This window comes from Archocentrus centrarchus, chromosome 21, assembly GCF_007364275.1.
Source record: "Archocentrus centrarchus isolate MPI-CPG fArcCen1 chromosome 21, fArcCen1, whole genome shotgun sequence".
NCBI lineage: Eukaryota > Metazoa > Chordata > Actinopteri > Cichliformes > Cichlidae > Archocentrus > Archocentrus centrarchus.
Genome location: NC_044366.1, coordinates 8,443,829 through 8,465,977, shown reverse-complemented (window position 1 = coordinate 8,465,977; position 22,149 = coordinate 8,443,829). Strand labels below are relative to the sequence as shown.

Here is a 22,149-nt window from a genome sequence, read left to right as displayed (position 1 = left end):
CAGGGGTGCCCAAACTTTTCCATACCACTGTACACTGCAAACCAGGGTCTTTTCATAGATTCATATTAGTACTGCACAAGTGCTTACTGTTCAATTCTGCTAGTACCAATTTTTTTTTTTTTTAAATTTGGTCTTTTTCGTATCCATTCTTGTGTGCCTCTTGCTCTCTTAGTGTTTTAGTAGTTAGGGCAGGTAGCCGGCCACCTCATCATTCAGAAGTGGAAGCGAGCCTGATCAATGCTGGTCTTAAGCAAATTAAGTTAGTAATTCAGAAATCCTGTGTTGTCCATAATAGATCAGTGATTTGCATAGTCTTGGTGCCTTTATTTGGTTATTTATTATCAGTCTGAAAGGCTCAAGAAATATGCCATTTTCCCAAATTCTGATTAAATTCAGTTCTAGTGTATATGAAAATATGATGTTTGGCCAACCCCCCCCCAAAAAAACCAGGCAACAGGCCCCTTTGTGAGTTTTTGAAAACGCTGCACTGCCATCAGCATATGAGGTCATGGGACAAAATCTAAAGTTAAAATGATTCAATGGTAAGGAACTCAAAAAAAAGGGCCAGCAGAAAAGTCAGGTCTACAGAAAATGTAGCAATTAGGGTGAGATTTTCTTGTAAAGTGATGATTTGATTGATCTGAGGTCAAAGCTGAAGGGTAAAGAGAGGTTTCTCAGAAAGTGTCTGCAGTTAGATAACCATGTGGAATGTCAGCTCGGAGAGTGGAATAACAATAAGCCAGTGTCTGAGACCATGAAAGGCAGACTTGGCCTGGGATAGTTCCAGAGATAAAAGCTGGTGTCAGAGATGGTGATTAGAATTTCTGGGTAAGAAAAGACTGAAAGCATGAATGTGACACTGAGAAGGATCATGTCATGTTTATGGAAAATGGCTTTACAGAAGGAACAGATGATATCAGAAAGAATAGGTAGACAGTAGAAGATGACAAAGATAAATTAGATGCTGGGAGATGAAACTATTTAATTTCTGCATCCAGCATTTTAATTATGACAAACAGAAAGTACATTGCAGATGTGAGGCTAAATAAAATTGCACAGCATATGCTAGATTTAGGTCAGACTTGTCCTTGATGGGTGAATGTGTGCATGTGAATTCAAATATCTCTTTAACACGCATAGTAGTACGCATTCCCAGGTGCTTTATTTTGAGTGCATTTCAGCAATCCTGATGCTCATATTGATTTGGATTTGCTAATTGGCTCATCCGTAAATTTTGCTGCACTTTTATAATTAAGCCAGATAGATAGCATAGTGCATCCACATTTTTCACACACTGAGGGAAAAATAATAATAAATAAATTATAGCCAAAGGCATGTGTCAACACTGCATACCATACCATACCATACCATCTTTATTTATAAAGCACTTTAAAACAACCACAGCTGACACAAAGTGCTGTACATTAAAACACAAATAAATAACAATAACAATACAATATCACTTTACTGCATAGAGTAAAGTGATACTGTAACTTTTTTGTTCAAGCCCTCTGTAAGGTGAAAACACCATCTATATATATATATATATATATATATATATATATATATATATATATATATATACACACACACACACACACACACACACACACACACACACACACACAAACATACTATTTTAACCTTAACCCCATCTGTTAATTGAGACTGAGGGTTTATTGTTCTAAACTTATTGATGTTTTTGTGGTTGAATGGGAGGAAATCCCAGTCTGTGAAATCTTGTTGTAAGCACTGACAGAAGAGTGGGGGCTGTTATAGCAGCAAATTTATGCAGATCATTTAGGAATGTACTGCAGTCACGATGTATAATGCTCAGATGTAAACATAATTTTTCTCTTTCAGTTTAGTTTGTTTTATAGCATTACAGTGTAATTTTTTGACAGTTGAGTAGTTGGGTATGAACGCAGCCTAATTGTCCTTGGCTTTGTAGATGTTTTAGTTTGTGCATTTGAATGTGTCTGCTGGTATCTGTCAATCAGGTTGATGATTCATGCACTGGGCTCTTTTTGCCTGAAAGCATAATCTGACTTGATCATTTGGTGGCCTTGAGCTGATCCTAGTGATATTCTGCACCATGTTCCCCATGTCTCTGTCTGTCTGACCAAAAGAACTATAAAAAAATTAATGAAAATATTAACAATATGTTTTTGTCAATATTTTAATGCATCAAAAGTGGCCAAACATGGCCCTGAATTTGATAAGCAGAAGAAAATGGATTGATCAATGTTAATGGATGGATCGATGTAAATGAATGGACAGATGGATTAATTTTTTTTTTAAACTATATCTGTTCTAATTAATGTCTGTTGTCTCATTTTGAGCAGCCCCCAAACCAGACAACACATTTCTGGTTTTGTGATGCATCTCCAGCTGAGTACTGAGGAAACTAAGCGGCTTAAGTTTACCAAGAAATACAATCAAGCTAATTATGAAAAGCGGTACATAACAAAAGAAGAAAAAGCAGACTATGCAGTCATAACTCCAGTTAGCAAGCCACCTTCTTCTTCCTGTTTCTCCTCTCTGTAGGTGTCACAAGCCTACAGCATTGAAAATGCTTTTGCCACTTCACCTCTTTTTTAGAATTTTAAAAGTTTATGAATGTGGTCTGTAGGCACTGAGTAGTCTGTGGGTTCACAGGAGTGTGAACAGAATTTGGATTATTTCTATTGATTTTTTTTTTTTCAGCAAAGTTCCATTTGCTTTCTTTTTCTTTCTCTTACAGTGGCAGGCTAAAGAGGATTATCTGGATGTCATTCACATGTTCTTTGATGTCCATGCCACGGTTGATGGCATTGCTTAGATTCCAGGCTGTGTGAAAAACCACAGCATTACCAATGGGACTGAAGTAAAGACCTTGTTGAGGCAAAGCAAGGTAAGTTTGAGTTTAAAAAAGTATCAATTCATAATTACTTCACACAAACCATGTGACATGTTAAGATTTACTCTCTGTGATGAAAAAGCTCCATCCATCCATCCATCCAGTTCCACTTATCCAATTCAGTGCATAAAAATACTTATATTTATGTATAATATTTTTTATCTTCTGACCTTTTTAATGATATGGAGAAGTCCTGAAGCTGTAACCTTTATCAAATTATGCTTAAATATTTAATGGAGGAGACATATTAAAAAGGACCAAATCAGGAACCAAATGTTTGAAAACCAAAAAAAAGATAAAATTTACCCAAAATATTCACTATTGGACTGTGTTACTCCCAACTGGGATTTATTTATTTTAAGAATAGAATGTGGAAGCGTACTGGTTTCTGTTAAGCTGGTTTTTGAGTGTGTTTAACTGTAATGCATATGTGACTGTAGTACTGATTTCAGATAAACACCACACTCTTTATAACTCTATGTAATTATCTGCTTCATGTGTATATTTTTCTATATAATTAGGGGCATATATACAGGACATACATCCGACATAATAACATGAAATTGCTGTCCTATGGACCCAGAAAGAGTGGTGTTACACAATTACTGTCAGCTTAATGTGGACAAAAAGAATGCAGAAAAATAATTAACAATAAATAATATACCAAAATTAAATCTGAATTCTTCTGTTAAGATAATACCGATATTATGAAAACATATATTTAACCTTAGTTTTTCGCCGGGCTTTCTCATACATTTGAACATGTGCCCATTCACAAAAGTTAAAACAAAAGAACTCAATGATCTTCATAAATGTGAAAGTAGAAAAAATGATTTTCAGAGAATGATGCAGTATATGAGGTAAAAGCAGCAGTCTGCAGGAGCAGAATTGCATTTTGTTTTTTCATTTATTGTGCTGGTCTTGGCTGACACCATGTGGTGATGCAAAGAAGTGCATCATCACGTACCTTTCAAAAAAAATGTTTTAAACCACTAAGAACAGAATCACATACATTAATTCATCACACATCAATTAAACATACACTAATGCATAATGTATGTATTGATACATTAATACAGACACATCAAGGATACGTATGACTTGAAATGTTTTGGGGTTGTCTTTGCTTGAAGGCCCCATCCCTCTGGAAGCCTTAGTTAACAGCTGAGCTTTCCTGCATTGTAGGGTAGGTTTGGTTAGGGTGGGGCCCTAGTGACCCCATCCTGGGCAGGGTAAACTGGTTTCTGTTCTGTTGGGAGTTTTTTTGTTTGTCTTTTTCATTTCTCACATGGTTAATCGGAATCTTTTATTATTTGGGTATTCATGTCTGCTTCTATATCTGAGTTCCTATGAAATCATCTTTCACCATTTGAACATTATGACGTGGTGACAGGTGTTGCTAATCTAGCCTCTCTTTACTGCTAGATTGTCAAACATAAATGATTTCTGACAATCACGTGGAGCAATACAACCACAGCAATAAACACCATCTGCTCCAGTCTGATCACCTGCTTTTTAGCCGTGTGATATCTGACCAGTCTCTGATTCACAGCTGTCCCTGTAGAGACTTCATTAAAGATCAGATAGCCTCATGCAAAGCATGCGTCTAACTGCTGCCGAGAAAAGAAAAAACAGTGATATGTACGTCACTTTGTACCTTCTATAAAGCCCCGTTCTAGGATCAAAGTGCAACAGCACCACACATATAGTATGCAGTGCCAGCTGGCTCAGCAGCAGGGTGTCTTCAGGTTTAATTCATTCTTTTTGCCATGGAATGGATGCATTTTACTGCACATAAACTGGTAGGAAGGTTGTGTGACAAAGATGTGTGGAATTCATCCGTACTTTAGAACATGTATTAAAAAAGAGCAGATCAAGGCCAGTAAGGTGGAGTGGAGATAAAAAAATAAAATAGGTGGAGACAGATTCTTCTTATTATTATTATTTGCTGGTTGTTCATTGTTGAGTTGAGTTGTTTATCAAATTTCCCAGTTTCAGTGTCAGCCGTAACTCGAACCGACGTGGATTCCACAGAGGACACTGGCCAACTCACTCGATTGTACTTTATTTGTTCCAAACATGCATCTCAACATTTAAAGCTAATTAATGAGGTAGGTTGAAAATCTATAGAAGAGAATCACAAATTCACATTAAAGTACCTCCTGATAAACAAAAAAGCAATCTCATCATTATTTAACACATACTTGTAATTAATATTTATACATTTTTTACCCATGAATGTTCATGATTTTATCTTTACTGTTTTTAAAGATTTCAGAACTAAATCAAATCTATTTATTCAAAAGTTTTAAACTAATGGGTTTCACATTAAAGCAAGCATGTATGTCAGCTACTTAACTGGCCCAAACAGCTTTCAACACAGTCAAATCAATTGGAGCAATTATTCATTCAAAGGAAATTGTATAAATGAAACTAAACATGCCGCACTTTAAAATCATATTTACCAGAGTTCAGCAGTTTAAAAAGGTGCACACATTGAAATGAAATGGGCTGAGGTGATTCTGAAGCCTCATCAAAGTGCAGGAAAAAAAAAGATGGATCCAATATCAATTTCTATTTTCTTTATGCATTTGTATTGTTTGTTATGGTTGGTGTTAATTTCCTAAATACAGGTGCTGGTCATAAAATTAGAATATCATGAAAAAGTTGATTTATTTCAGTAATTCCATTCAAAAAGTGAAACTTGTATATTATATTCATTCATTATACACAGACTGATATATTTCAGATGTTTATTTCTTTTAATTTTGATGATTATAACTGACAACTAATGCAAACCCCAAATTTAGTATCTTAAGTAATTAGAATATTACTAAAGACCAATACAAAAAAAGGATTTTTAGAAATGTTGGCCAACTGAAAAGTATGAACATGAAAAGTATGAGCATGTACAGCACTCAATACTTAGTTGGGGCTCCTTTTGCCTGGATTACTGCAGGAATGCGGCGTGGCATAGAGTCGATCAGTCTGTGGCACTGCTCAGGTGTTATGAGAGCCCAGGTTGCTCTGATAGTGGCCTTCAGCTCTTCTGAATTGTTGGGTCTGGCATGTCGCATCTTCCTCTTCACAATACCCCATAGATTTTCTATGGGGTTAAGGTCAGGCGAGTTTGCTGGTCAATTAAGAGCAGGGATACCATGGTCCTTAAACGAGATACTGGTAGCTTTAGCACTGTGTGCAGGTGCCAAGTCCTGTTGGAAAAAGAAATCTGCATCTCCATAAAGTTGGTCAGCAGCAGGAAGCATGAAGTGCTCTAAAACTTCCTGGTAGACGGCTGCATTGACCTTGGACCTCAGAAAACACAGTGGACCAACATCAGCAGCACCCCAAACCATCACTAACTGTGGAAACTTTACACTGGACCTCAAGCAACATGGATTCTGTGCCTCTCCTCTCTTCCTCCAGACTCTGGGACCTTGATTTCCAAAGGAAATGCAAAATTGACTTTGATCAGAGAAAATAACTTTGGAGCACTCAGCAGCAGTCCAGTCCTTTTTGTCTTTAGCCCAGGCGAGACGATTCTGACGCCGTCTCTTGTTAAAGAGCGGCTCGACACAAGGACTGCGACAGCTGAAACCCATGGCTGCATACGTCTGTGCGTGGTGGTTCTTGAAGCACTGACTCCAGCTGCACTCCACTCTTTGTAAATCTTCCCCACATTTTTGAATGGGTTTTGTTTCACAATCCTCTCCAGGGTGCAGTTATCCCTTTTGCTTGTACACTTGTTTCTACCACATCTTTTCCTTCCCTTCACCTCTCTATTAATGTGCTTGGACACAGAGCTCTGTGAACAGACAGCCTCTATAGCAATGATTTTTTTTGTGTCTTGCCCTCCTTGTGCAAGGTTTTGGACAACTGTCAAGTCAGCAGTCTTCCCCATGATTGTGTAGCCTACAGAACTAGACTGAGAGACCTTTTCATGTGTTTTAAAGGCCTTTGCAGGTGTTTTGAGTTAATTAGCTGATTAGAGCGTGGCACCAGGTGTCTTCAATATTGAACCTTTTCACAATATTCTAATTTTCTGAGATACTGAATTTGGGGTTTTCATTAGTTGTCAGTTATAATCATCAAAATTAAAAGAAACAAACATTTGAAATATATCAGTCTGTGTGTAATTAATGAATATAATATACAAGTTTCACTTGGAATCACTGAAATAAATCAACTGAACTGAACGGACTTTACCCCCACTTTAAAAAGGTGCACACAATGAAATGAAATGGACGGAGGTGATTCTGAAGCCTCATCAAAGTGCAGAAAAAAAGATGGATCCAATATCTATTTCTATTATCTTTATGCATTTGTATTGTTTCTTTCGGTTGGCGTTAATTTCCTAAATACATTTGTGGTCACATTCTTCCCACACCTTTACACAAAAGCACTTGTAACCTCACAGAAACCCATTCTTGGTTTGTGTAAAGTCAGCTTTCCAGTCCTGCAGGAAACTGTGCTGGAAAGCCTAACATGTCAGAACAGTGTAATTGCAGGCCAGAGATGATGATACAGAAGTGTGAAATTTAATCTTGGGAGGTGAGAAAATATAATAAAGTAGAGACAGTACTTTCATTAGTCTTTATCCTACTGTTAGTGTTTTTGTTGTGTAGTGGTTTAACATGCAAAAGCTCCCTGGTTCTCGACTGGGATGAGACACAGAACCCAGCCTTGGGGAATCGCGAGTTAGTGTGCTCCTACTGCCACTCCCATGCCTCGAGAAATGGGAGGCTTGTGTCAGGAAGGTCATGTGCTGTGAAATCTGTGCCAAATCAAATATGCGGATCCAACCACTGTGGTGTACCCTTGAGAAATAAGGGAGGAGCTGTGGCTGTTAACCCTCTCTTTGAAATTATCTTTTCCAAAAAAATGAAAAGGTAAGAATATGATTGTAACAACACTACCTGTTCAGTATCCATATTATAGAGCAGCTCAGAAGTATAGCATGAATTCTGGATACGAGCATACAAAAGACTTTTAAAACCATTTTTGTCCCAGTGTGTAGACACTGTTTTACATTTAAAGTTTAACTGTGAGGTACATCAAGGTAAGGCAAGAATTGCGTGTACAAGTTTGAGTTTAGTTTGAATTTCCTAATCTGCATACAGCCAAGGTAAAATTTGGTTAAATGTCATTTAGCAAGTCAGACACTTTTGGTAGCCTTGGAAGTTCAAACTAACAAAGGCTAAAGCTAAAGGATAGTTTCTCTATACGTTTAGTTTGTTTTCCAAGCTTCCAATTTCATAATATTAATTTATTTTTTTGAAAGTCTAGTTTTTATTTGAGTTACCTAAAATTTATTTTAGTTTTAGTTAGCTCTAATAGCCTTATGTCAAAAACGGCTGTTTGGCAGGCGCAACAATGAACTAAAGAATACTGAAACCTTAAATACAAACACACACAAGGTAATCAGGGAAAGAGGGACAGCTGGGGAGGACGGAGCACAGGTGAACAAAATGACACTAAGAGACACAGGAAGCAATACCAAACACAAAGCACACAGGACAAGAAACTGCCAAAATAAAACAAGAAGTGACTAAACATGACACAATGTAGACTTGACAAATAAGGAGGCTGGCATATAGAGGGAGTCTAAACATAAGACTAACCTAATACAACACACAGGCTGACATAACATGGGGAAGCAACTAAACGGGGAAGACGCAGACACCTGAAACACAAACAACAAAGACTTGACCCAGGAGGGATAAACATAGATGCCTGAACGCAAGACCACGGAAAGACACGGAAAGACAAGAATACAGGGAAAACAGAATAAAATACAAATAAATATAACCAAAAACAGAATACAAAACCACAACAAACTGAGAAACTAAACTACGGTATAAGAAAACTAGTCAACACAACCAGAGATATAACAAAAAACAGAACTTCACCAAAAGGACTCAAAACACTGGGCCACCGGCCCACAACCATGACACCTTAGTATGTACACAGTGTAGTTACCGCAAAAGTTTTTCATTCATACTTAAATATTTAACATTGTCCTACTTTATAGGAGAAAAGTGCTCAGCTGCTCAACAATAACATGTTGCTTAACCGTCCATCTTCCACACTCATCTTTCTTGTCATTTAAAGGGGACATATCATGCTTTTAAATCCTTCCTTTTCATAATGCAAAACATTCACTTGTGGTCTATATAAACCAGAACTGCAATACTTTGGTCTGAATTCCTCATTATTGTAGCTTCACAGACCCCTCCTTTACATCTGTTCTGAGGCACATCTTAGAGCAGCTCGTTTTGGTGCTGCCTTTTAAATGTGAATGAGACATTTCACGCCCCACCCCCTCCAGGTGGCAGAGCTTTCCACTTTACCCAGTTTGGCCATTTTTGTAGTTTATTAGCAGCGATAAGATTATCTACCGGCAGACAAACAAGCACGTTGAAGAGTCTCTGATGCCAGGGGGCGACGTAAGGAATCGTGTTGGTTAATACACCCAACAACTGAACATTTTGACTTGTCTACTTGCAACTTCGGCATAACTGAACTTGGACTACAAAATCACTGAGAGAAAAGAATGGCAGATTCACGAAATTGGTTAGCCGGAAGTCCATGTCCTTGTTTAGCAGTTCCACAGCAAACACTGTGATGTAATAGACAAGAAAATGTAACAGGCAATAGAGAAAACTGAACAGACTGAAAAATATGACCCAAAAAGAATATAAAGATATCTATGGGGCACCGGGACAGAATGCATTTAAATTTCCTGCAATTCTAGACACTCAAAGTATACACACACACACACACACAAAATGTACTTAAGGGCTAAAAAATTGGATTTTGCACGATATGTCCCCTTTAAATCCATATTTATTGATAAGTGCATTTTCATATTTGTATAATTGACCCTATGACCTAAAATTAGTTCTAACAGGCATTTGTTTTTATTGCTCTGTTGCTACATCCAACATCATCAAAAATTAGTACTTGTTTCTTTGAAGGTTGTTGGGTGGGTTTAAAAAAAACGTCTTGGCATTGTTGATGATTAGCAGGATAAAACTTTATTGATCAATAAAACAGTTCTCTTTGACAAAGAGATATTTCATCGTTTCGTTTACATAAATAAATGGTGCTTACATCATCTGTAATACCACTGATGTCGATATTGTACAAACAATAATTATGTCACATAGTCTGGATTTATTGTAAATTTGGTTGTGTGTGTGTGTGTGTGTTTGTGTGTGTGTATGTGTGTGTGTGTGTGTGTGTGTGTGTGTGTTCAATGTATTTGTAACCACTGAAACTGTAGGGATTTTTACAAGCCCATGCAAAGCCTATCGCAACAGAGGAGTGGTTAGTATTGCTATCATAATCTCATGAAATTCTGTAGCATGAATGGTTTGATGCCTTTTGGCAGTTAATGGGAAGTCCGTTCATCATTACAAGCACACCAGAATGATACGTACATTTCATCAGAGCTAACAAATGGTCTCAATGATTTGGCACAGTTAACTAGGATACAGCATTGGCAAATGATTTTTAGGTGTTATACCATTTGACAATTATGAGAAGTTTGGGCAACATAACATAATATAACATAACAAGAACTACATGTTGAGGGGTTTATTTAATAGAAACAGAGCAGAAGTGAAAAAAAAAATAGATTAATTAAGTGGAACTGCAACGATAATCAGTTAGATTTGACATATTTGGCATTCAGTTGTTGCACTTTCCCCATAACTGGCAGCAACACCTTCAGAGACCATTCATTGCTAAGGAATATTAGGGTAACCAGGAGCATAATTATAGCACCTGGACTAAATATTTGGGGGCTAAAATGCAGACAGGAGAAGTGGCATGAAAATAAAAGAAAGTGCAAAGAAGAGAGGTAGAAACAATTTTGCTGCCAACATCAAAGCAGTCTCCATTCTATCCAACACAGCAGTTTACTGTATATGAGTAACAGAGCTACTGCAAAGCGTAATGAGTTTGTTTTGTGCCTTACACTGTGGCTTCAGCATGTAAACACTGTGCTTTGCTAGTAAAAGCCATTGTAAAGATTGTCTTCTATGCATTAAAGAGGGGGTAACATTACAAATCAGTGTGCTGTTGGTGAGTAGAAATGGTGCGAGCTGAATCACACCTTCAGTTTACATCTTATCTGTATTCTTCACACAATGAAACTAAAGATACCAGTAATTCTGCACTATGTCCAGTATGCCAACTGAGAGTTGATAATTACAGTGTAGAGTGGATGTAGGTCTCTTCACAGTCAGTGCCCAAGGCTTTCAGCCGGGGATAAATTTAGACTCTGATCCAGACAGCTGAATATTAATTAAAACTGTTGTCATGATGGTGCCAACCACAAGAGGGCTCACATGCATCATGGATCCACATTCATAAAACTAAGCCAAGTTACAAACATGACTTGTACACTTTAATTCACATTAGATAATTTTGAACTGAATACTAAATTTTAGCCTGTTCATTGCTTTTATGACCTCAGTGTTTATATGCTTGGTCATCTAAGAGCTTATAATAGATGCAGTATTACAGTATTATAATACTGTAATACCTACAGTATTTGTGCCAGGAGCTCGTTTTTCAGCATGTAAAATAAACTTTGGCAATCAATTCCTTTTTTTTTTTTTTTTTTTTTTTTTTAAGGGTGAAACATAACTAAGCCTTGGACAGCATTGCTGGAATACACCTACATCCAATCAGATATTTTCACTTACAGTGCAAAAACTTACAGTAAGACATGTCATTTCATTTCAACAATAATCTACAGTAATATGTAAAACAACATTTACAGTAATATGCACACTACAGAGTAAACATTTTTAATTATATGCAACATTGATCAGTCTGTACTTTAGCTATATACTGTCTACTCTCATGTCAGCCATACAGGACTATGACTATGTGCGACCGTTTGATACTGATGCACCCAAACAGTGTAATAAACATATTTACATATCATGTGCTTTTGTATTTACATTCCATTCATTGCACAGAATAATGAATGATACTGGTGGAAACATGCAGAACAAAGAGGTGACACAGAGAAACACTGTGTCTGCACATGATATTTCTACAGGCTGCTTTATCTTTGTCATTGTGCTTAGATCAACACCGGCTTTAATCTTTCCCGTATCGACTTTACAGACAAAACAAGGAAAACGAAGCGGCATTAATAAAAGTAATAAATCCCCACCTGCATTCAGTAAAACTCTGCATTAAGCATACAGTAAACAATATGAATAAATGGAATCTTAGGTTTGATGTCCATATTGTCACTATTCATGAATTGTTAGCTGTTACCTGGTAAATTTTTTTTATTGTCCATATGCGTTTCAAGTATAAACCAAAATTTAATGAATGCATTTCAGTGACTGTTGTACAATATATTGCAGTAAGACATAGAGACTGTTACAGGCTAAAGACCTTAAAAACATTTCTGTTTGCTTCTGACATAAACTTTAAGCAAAAAATAATAATAAAATAATCACGGGGCTTGGATGTTGAACATAATCTAAGGTTAGGCAGGCTGCAAAGTCAAGCACCTCCAAATGGCAAATTCCATATCAAGCAGGCTGTTTATTGGTTTGGCTTATAACCACTTCATAACCCACTACCACTGCACCTTCTCCTTATCATACTTTCTAAATTAATGCTATCAATGCTGGCTGCTATGTTCTGCACCATAGCCTGTATAAATTGCTGCACTTTGAAAAAACAATCTTCTAAAGTGATCTTTAGTAGGGTATGCAGTGTAATACAAATAAGAGATTTGTGTTCTTGTGTTTTTAGCCATTACATGACAAACGCTTGTGCTTAGTGTTTCCAGTCCTCTTTATTTCTCGTTCTCTTCAGGTGTAGTTTGCAGACGCTTTTCATGTTTCAGAAGTTGCAGCATTTGCTGACTCAGCGTGCTCTGCCTGAGTCTGTTTCTCTCTGCTTCCTACTTCCTCTCTCTCTCTCTGTGTCTCTCAGAGAATAACTAGGAGGTAGAAAAGCTACACTGAGCCTGTGAGAAGTTTTCCTTTCATCTCTCTCCTCTGTGCTTAATGATAACTAGAAATACAAAATAAATAACGAAATTAATTAGTGGGCAAGCCTGCATTTAACCCTGGGTCAAAAACAAAACATGTTCTAAAGCAAATTTTGGGATAACATGCATTATTTTTACTTAAGCAAAACCTACACCATTTCATAATCTTTCTTATTAGTTTGAAAAAAAAAACTGTGATGGCTTCAATGTTGTCCTCTTAGCAGCAAAGTGATGTATGTCCAGCTTAAACAAATCCAAAGCAGTTCTGGAATTTTTTTTTTTTTTAAGGAAGTGAAGCGAGATAGAACAATCTGAAATGCTTTCTTTCTCTTCAATCATGTCCTTTCTTCTCAGAATCTCACAGACGTACGTATGTGTGTGTATGCATGACACGAATGTACTATGTACAGTATGTACACAGTGATGCGTGTATATATGTATAGATATTTCTGTGTGTATGGGAACATCAGTGTGTACGTCCTGTGAGTGTGTAATGAAATGTAGATGAAAGAGTGTATGAAATACAGAGAGAGGAGGGGCGGGAGGCAGCCAGGTGTGCAGGTGTGTGAGTATGTTAGAACCTGCTCATCTGGTCAACACACAGGTCTCTCATTCAAAGCGCTCGTAGTTCCTTGTCTGTCTCACACGGGGAACCATGTCCTTCAGGAGCCTGTGGACAAAGAAGCAAATTATTATTATAAAATAAATGAGCATAAATGACAGTTTATGCAGGCTGTCTCAGCCTATTTGGGTACTCATCACCCCTAGCTGATATAGAGCTGTTGAGCTGACATAAGAATCTGGCATTAGGACAATATAGGTAATTCCTTAATAACATAAAAGATGAAATATTTCAGATTAGACACTGCTGTTGGTTCATCTCTTACTTCACCCCATATGCCAAAATAATAAGTCCAATTAGAACTCCAATGGTGGCATCCAGAAACCAGACGTCAGTGTGGTGCTTGAAAACTTCAGCGCTGATTAGAATAGAAAATCCCATGATAGCTCCAACCAGAGAATTAAACCCTGAAAAACAAACAGTTTAACATAGGTCAGCACAAATAAAAACATGTATTTCTGTTAACCATGATAGTGCTCTTTTCCTAACCTTAGTAGTTTTGGTTGCTTAAACTTGTTGACAGTGGGCTGTGAAATGTGGTGCGTAGTTTTGAACATGAACAGCTGTTTATTAGAGGTCAGGACGTTAGCATTAATGGGATAGCGTGGGACTGTTGAGAGGTAGCAAACTTCTATGCAGGATAAATCTGAAGTCACAGCTACAATCACATTTGCTTAAGTATATCCATACAGTAGATGTTCAGGTTATGTTTTAAAATATTTTTTGCTTTTTTGATATAAATGGCTTCACGTATACTGTGTTTGAATGACCCTTTATAGTGGCTGGTGTTTTTCTTTATAATTACATGTGTGAAAACTAGCACAGTGGGTTATTGTCTTGCCTGCAGTAAGTGTATAGTCTTGTGGGAAATAAATCGAGGCTCAGAGAACAGCAACCTCAGGTTTATTGGATTGATGCCCTGTGCGTTTTGAGACCTGGGGATAGTAGTGTGCAATGTGTGTTTGCGAGAGACAGTGTGTGTGTTTTTGTGCAACTGTTTTTGTGCAACTGAGCACGTGCCTACGAGTAGCAGGTCATTGCAGAGTTTGTTTTTTTTTTTCAGTTTGGTTGTGTTAGAACGTCACACAGTGAAACGTGTGCAGGCATATTCTGTTGTGCAATGTTTGTTTCAACTCTATTTTATTTCCTTGGGTTCAGTGTGTTGGATGAAATATTCTGCTTCTAACGTCAATCCATTCGTTTGGCATTTGCAGTTTCTAACTGCTTTGCTGGTTAAGATTTTGAAAATGCCTTGGTCCAAGGGTTCTGTGGTTCTGAATTCTCTGTTAACATGAATTTTCTGTTTGGTTCCCATCTGTTGATCTTGTTTTAGTTTTGAATACTTGCAGTCCTCGTGATATTTTTGTTCTGATCTGTCATTTTAGTGATGACTTAGATGTATTTGTCTGTCTTCTCTCCATCTCTTTCATGTCTCTGATTGTTTCATTCATTGTTACCATCCTTAGGTTAATCTCCAGTGTCACATATTTTTCTTGAGCGGCGCACTACAAATGGAGATTAATGGGTCGAGCTTAAAGTCAGAGTTTTCTGTGTCACAAAAGTGGCTCTTTTTACATGGCTAAGCTGCCGAGGTAACTGGTAAACATATAAACTGGTGCATTATGTTAGGAGAGGCTATAGATCAGGAGGTAAAGCAGGTCATCTACTAATTGGAAGGTTGGTGGTTCAGTCCTTGGCTGCTCCAGTCTGTGTGCCAATCTATCCTTGGGCAAGGTACTGAACCCCAAGCTGCTCCCAATCCATTGTGAATGTTAGATAGGAACCACTTAGATGTAGAAAGTGCTTGTGTGAATGGAAAAATACAACATGCTGTATGAAGAGCTTTCAATGCTCATGTAGAAAAGTGTTGTATAAGAACCAATCCATTTACATCACCATTAAGAGTTTTCAGCATTAATCTTTTGGCTTATTTGCAACAGTGTTGCATTTAAATGTTACATTTTTTTTATGTCATTTATTGATTTTATTGGGCAGCACAGTGGTGCAGTAGGTTAGCACTGCTGCCTCACAGCCAGGGGGTCCTGGGTTTCCTCCTCCAGGTACTCCATGTCTTTGGTTTACTCCAAAGACATGTAGTTACTGAGGTTAGGTTAGTTGGTGATTGCCTGGGAAAGTGAATGGTTGTCTGTCTCTCTGTGTTGGCCCTGCGACAGGCTGGCGACCTGTACAGAGTGTACTTTGCCACTCGCCCTACGACAGCTGGGATAGGCTTCAGCCCCCCCCCCCCCCCCCCCCCCCCCCCCCCCCCCGCGACCCTGAACAGGATAAGTGGAAGAGAATGGATGGATGGATTGATTTTATCATTATCATCTGATAACGTCTCTGCTTGGAGTAAGTGGCACTAATAGGAATCATTTTGTGCAGAAGATTTGAAATATCTCCTATGTAGATATGAGTGCACACAGAACCTGAAGCAGAAACCCCGGCTTAACAGAGAAAGCTGGTATCACTGCTGTGGTACCCTTTATCTCCAACTGGGGTTTTAGGTTTTGTCAAACCAGCTAACACAAAGAAAGTCCTTCCTTTATTGTACGCCCCTCTGGATTTCTTTGAAGGTTAAATAATCTTTAATGTTTTGTGGTTTCCTCCCTATCCACTGTGTTGTTGTGGTCCGTTTCCTGTTTGACTCAGTTTTCTCAGTTATCTTGTTTTGGATTTTGCTTCTTACCTCTTTGATTGTCCTTACATGTGTGGGCACCTGTGTCTCATTCTCCAGCTGTATCTATCTAGTCCCCAATTAGCCCTCAGTGTATATATAGCCCTGCCTTCCTGACCTCTTATGCTTCTGTGTAGCTGTTGCTGTGAATGCCTGTGTCTTTGGATTTCTGTTAGTTACAGACTTTCTTAGTTTTTTCTTTGTGTTTCAGCCTGAATTAAAGGTGTGCCTAAATAATTTAAGTCTGCCTCCTGCGTCCTACGTTTGGCTCTCATTCCTACACTTCACACGCACCATGACAGAAAACTCAAAAAGCATAACTAAATGTGATGTATACACTTCATTTAAGAATATGAGCTTCCTCTGGATTGGCTAAAACCCTGAAAGCCCCTGACAAGTTAATGCATTAATGATTTTTAATCCAATCATAATATCATTCTGACGGTGGACATTTTGCTACTGTAATTTTAGATTCTTAGTTCATTTTTTAAAGCTGTGATATTGCTAGAACTTACAGTATTCTGCTGTTTAGAAGAATTTCAACCTTGCTAGGTAATATTTTAAATGGAAAAATGTATTAAATAAAATGACCGTTTTATTGTAAATAAAACGGAATTTATTTACATGAACATACAAAATACTGTAAATGCACATTTTATAATTCATACAACTGAAACAAGAAAACTACTTATGTAGTTGTTGTGGGTGGCCAACATGTCACCAAAACTGTACCCATGAGGGTGGGGTTACAGCAACACACACACTGTAACCATTAATATATATAGAGAAAACTAACAAACAAACAAAAACAACAAAAAAAAAATGACAATTATATGACACCTACAAAAAAAAAAAAAATCAGGCCATTTATCTAGATATGTCCTGTGCTTGCTCTTCTATTGTGTTCTTTTTTTATTTATAGTGTGTGTGTGTGTGTGTGTGTGTGTGTGTGTGTGTGTGTGTGTGTGTGTGTGTGTGTGTGTGTGTGTGTGTGTGTGTCCTACCATCAGTGATAAGTGCCCGACTAGTCAGCACTCTTCCCAGCATGAACTTGGCCACAGCCAGCACAGCACATGTGAGCCCACTCACTATGGACACACTGAAGAGGAAGTCATCCTGGGGAGAGACACAGGAGAGAAAGTATAAGGGAATATGGCACAAGTAGGATTAAATGAATTAAAGATGACCAAACAAGGAGGAAAACAAAACTTCTATATACAACATAGAGGGAGCTACTGTATAGCTGTATAGCAGGAGCTAAAAGGCAGCACCAACAGACTGTGTGACCCATAAAGCTTTTGTCAGCTCAAGCATTATTAATATATACAGGCTTGCCTTGGTGCATCAGCCCAAGGTCATACAGATGATGTCTCTAAGTGATCTGAGCCTTGGGTGTTTTCAAGTTAGGTCTCAAACTGACTCAGCAAAAAAACACAAAAGAAAAAGAAAACACTTTCAGATTTAATTGACCTGCAACAGGGACTGAGAGATGGAGACAAGAAGAAGAGAAGAAAAAAAACTGGGAGCATAAAGGACACATTGTCGTATTGTTTTTGCGTTGACTTTCTCATTCTACACTACAGTTTAAGTCACAGCTAATTTATAACATCTGGATGTTATTAAGGCTTCACAATCAACCTGCTAATAAAACCCCAGCTATATCTCTATATTAGATAACATGCAATTACTCTGATTTATATTTAACATTTGATGAAAACAAGAATTCTGTAAAACTCCAGCGTTTCTTATTATACCAGGTGCTTCCAAATGTTTGTGCCACCATGTGGCCATCTCTTCTTCTTTTCTGATGTTAATCTCACTTTTGGTCCACCCACGCAGGTGACTTTACTTATTTGGCCTGATTATATTCTCTTTTGGGATGATGTGGACGAGTGAGCAATAGATTAAAGGAGTGGACCATCCATCCATTTTCTTGGACTTATCCTGTTCAGGGTCGCGGGGGGACTGGGGGCTGGAGCCTATCCCAGCTATCATAAGGCGAGAGGCAGGGGACACCCTGTACAGGTCGCCGGCCTGTTGCAGGGCTAACACTGAGAGACAGACAACCATTCACACTCATATTCACACCTATGAGCAATTTAGAGTGACCAATTAACCTAACCCCAGTAACTGCATGTCTTTGGACTGTGGGAGGAAACCAGAGTACCCGTAGAAAACCCACGCAAACATGGGGAGAACATGTAAACTCCACACAGCGAGAGGCCTGGGCCAAATTGGAATCAAACCCAGGTCTTCTAGATGTTGTTGTAGCTGTGAGGCAGCAGTGCTAACCACGATGCACCGTGCCTGATTCAAAGGAGTGGAGGTCCAAGCAAATTCACCCAAAGGTCAGATGGTACAAAGAATCGTTGGCTGCCCTCTCCCCTCCCTGATGGACATCTACACCTCCCGCTGCATCAGCAGAGCCAGGAACATCATCAAGGACAGCTCACACCCTGGCTTTGACCTGTTTGACCTGCTGCCCTCTGGCAGGCGCTACAGGTGCATCAAAGCCAGAACAAACAAGACTCAGGAACAGTTTCTTTGCCAGAGCAATCACCACCCTGAACTCACACACTCACCCACTGTAACTGTGCAACACCCACATCTCTGTGCAATATTATATTATTCATACTGAACAATATCTAACATTCCTATATTGTGTAATATCCAGTATTCATTCACTAGTGCAATATTCATTCACCAAGTGCAATATTCATCATCTTCATTATTATATGTATACACGCATTTACTTTCTTACAATGTACAGATGCACCAATGTAGGTATGTATGTATATATTTTTATACATTCTATTTTTTGTATATTTTTCAAATTGTTTATTTTCTGTATATCTCTTGATCATATTGATTATACTAGATTATAATATTTTTATAATATTTTTATTTTCATTTTAGAGAGTTTGATTTTCTGTTACATGGCACTGAACAGGAGTGGCCCTCCAATCTCATTGTACATCCTGTATAATGACAATAAAGGCATTCTATTCTATTCTATTCTATTCTATTCTATTCTATTCTACAATGCTCGGAGAAATCACAAAAAAGAGGCAAGGCCAAAGTGGAGATGTTTGACCATAATGTACTGCACCCTGTTTGGAGAAAACCAAACACAGCATCTCAAACACTTCATGCCAACTGGTGGAGGGGTGGTGATTTTTTTTTTTTTGTAGCCACAGGACCTGGGCATCTTGCAGCCATTGAGTTGACCAAGAACTCCTCTGCATACCAAAGTATTCTAGAGTCAAACATGAGGCCATCTGTCTGACAGCTAAAGCTTGACCCAGACTGGGTCATGCAACAGGAAAGTTATCCGAACCACAAAAAATCAGCAAAAGAATAGCTGAAAAAAAGAAAAAGAAAAGAATCAAAGTGTTGCTATGGCCCAATCAAAATCCAGACCTCAACCTGATTAAAATACTGTGGTGGCACCTCAAGAGAGCTGCACATAAACCAATGCCCACAAACCTCAATGAACTGAAGCACTATTGTAAAGAAGAGCAGGCTACCATTCCTCCACAATGATGTGAGAGACCGATAAAGTCATACAGAAGGCAATAACTTTATTATTGCTGCTAAAGGCAGTTCTACAAGCTGTAGAATCATGTGATGCACTTTTTTTTTTTTTTTTACACACGGCTTCTCCATTTTGTGTTATTTTTGATAAATAAATAATGACATGGTGTAATATGTCTTTTTTTTTTTTTTCGTCTTGTTGTATTTACATAATTTGACCTGGCAAGGACTAGATTTTTTTTAAGTATGTCCTTACACATAAAATTGTAGAATTGAAACAGAGTGTATTTTCTTTTCACTATGACACCAATGTACTGTGTCAGGGTAAAAAGAAAGTACACTCTTTTTCAGTTCTACAATTTAAGTAGGGAGTGATTCTGGCCACAAGTTTGGTCTTTTTTTTTCTGTCACACATACAGTACTAGTCAAAAGTTTGTACACACTCACCTATTCAAATGAATAGGTAAGTATATCCAGACTTTTAACTGGTACTGTACACACTGTGAGCCATTATAAACTTGAATTCTTGATTGCTGGTCAGGTCATTTGTTAACTGCCTGTGCTTTTCTTACTCCTATGAAGACAGAATAAAGAAATCTGATTGCACTGAAATAATTTTGCCATGTCCACTCCTTTGTTGGTGTATCTGTACTGTATGTTTGCAAAAGGCAAGAGGTTCCCTTTCTATTGCAAGTATATCCTTATTAAAGTATTATTTATAAGGAAATCTCACTTATGAAGATCTGTGTAAACTGGGTAAAAACCAGTTTGTGTATCACTCCATGGTGTAAACTGTATGTATGTGTTGCATGGCTACGTGCTACCCTCTCTCCCCAGCACAGAGGTGGTGGGAGCCAATCTCAGCTCTCTGTTTAATCAGGCACTAGACACCGACAGCCTGCCATGAGAGCAGAAACCTGGGACGTGACGTGAATCAAGATTCCAGATTTTCTGCAACCTACATTTACGCAATAGGCTTTTACAGACCAATAGCAGCCTTTTACAGTATTCACACTTATTACTCTTTTCTTTGGGGTGTTTACATTGCATGTGAACAGAAAGATAACTCAGAAGAAGGAACCAGGGTTTGAATCAAAGATAATAATGCCACCAACTGAAATACAACATATTCAAAATTCAGTTTTATCATTTGCTATAAAAAACAAACAAAAACATTTTCAGTTTACTCACGATGACACTATCCTGGAGACACACAAGCAGTGCAGGTAAACAGGTAAATCATCCCAGACGTGTAATGTGTGAGGAAAAGTTTGGTGTTTTTTGGCCAAAAAAATGCCAGAAGATGGATACAGACACAGGGACGTTATGCACAGCAAAAATAAGATCCTGAAAATGGCAAAGCAGGGAAGACAGTGGAAGCAGTCAGAGGAAGGATTTAGATCTAATGTGGAATAATGATGGAACCAATAAAATAGAGAGAGAGTGGTAAAAGAAAACGAACATGTTAGTAAGGGAGAAAAACTGGATGAATGAGAGGAAGATGAGAGCCTTCTATCCTTCAAACTCCTGTATTCAGTCAAAGCAAGAAGCCAATGACAGTGTTTACATAAAAAGACAGAGCCAGATGGCTGAGATCACTCTTGAACAAACTGATAATTAAGCAGATGTGAGTTATATGTTGAGAATCATTCATTGCTTTGCTCTATTACAATGTCAAATACACCAAGAGGCCAAAGATTAATATATTATCCCATATATAGCAATGTTTATTATAAATATAGAGATTGAAGGAAAAGATTGACTCTAGATGAGACATGTCAAAGAAATATCACAGAGACAGGCAATGGTAATAGGCTCTTGGTGCTGTCAGGAAGATCCTCTGGGACCCAACACCCAGAGTTTCTATTAACATAATGGCACTGGAGCATCAAACACAGGCTGCAGAATAGATGCAGACGTCTCTTTGCTTTACCCGTTTCGATCTGTGGTAAAAGGGGCTTGAGTCACTCAATTTTACAACATCAAAAATGGACCCTAAAAGCATCTTTGCTTTGTCTAAAATGGATAATTACTACCACTTTACCTATTACATTGTCATCACTCTGTTTGTTTTGTTTTTTGTTTGTTTTTTTTTTGCACTTCATGCCAGTTACATATCAGTTGCTATTTTATAACAGTTGTTTTTCATGTTGTAGTTTTTATTGTCCAAACACTTTGGATTCACACAGCAGTTATAGTTTTGCTCTACATGTCAGTTTTCTAATTGCCGCTGCTGGTTTGTAATGTTCTCTTCATTTATACCACCCATGAAGCAAGAGAAGAGTTTCTGTCTGGAAGTCAGTAAATTAAGACCAAAATGTGTCTCTAGGAGATGAAATTCTGAGGAAAAATAAAGTCATCCTTAAAGAACTTTATGAATACTACGA

The 22,149-nt window shown here is 37.9% G+C and overlaps 1 protein-coding gene across 2 annotated transcripts in view; it reads right to left on the bottom strand.

Annotated features, from left to right (window-relative positions):
* Positions 1-9,917: 9,917 nt before the first annotated feature.
* tmem163a (transmembrane protein 163a) overlaps positions 9,918-22,149 on the bottom strand; it is a 71,562-nt gene continuing 59,330 nt past the window's right edge. Inside the window, exons 6-8 of one of the 2 annotated variants that reach the window (XM_030758664.1) lie at positions 17,233-17,344; positions 13,817-13,958; positions 9,918-13,599 (exon numbers count right to left, since the gene is read on the bottom strand). In XM_030758664.1, the coding sequence (XP_030614524.1) occupies positions 13,539-13,599; positions 13,817-13,958; positions 17,233-17,344 (315 nt within the window). In that variant the 3' untranslated portion in view covers positions 9,918-13,538. The remainder of the gene's footprint in view (positions 13,600-13,816; positions 13,959-17,232; positions 17,345-22,149) is intronic. The other variant, XM_030758665.1, reaches the window with a different exon arrangement.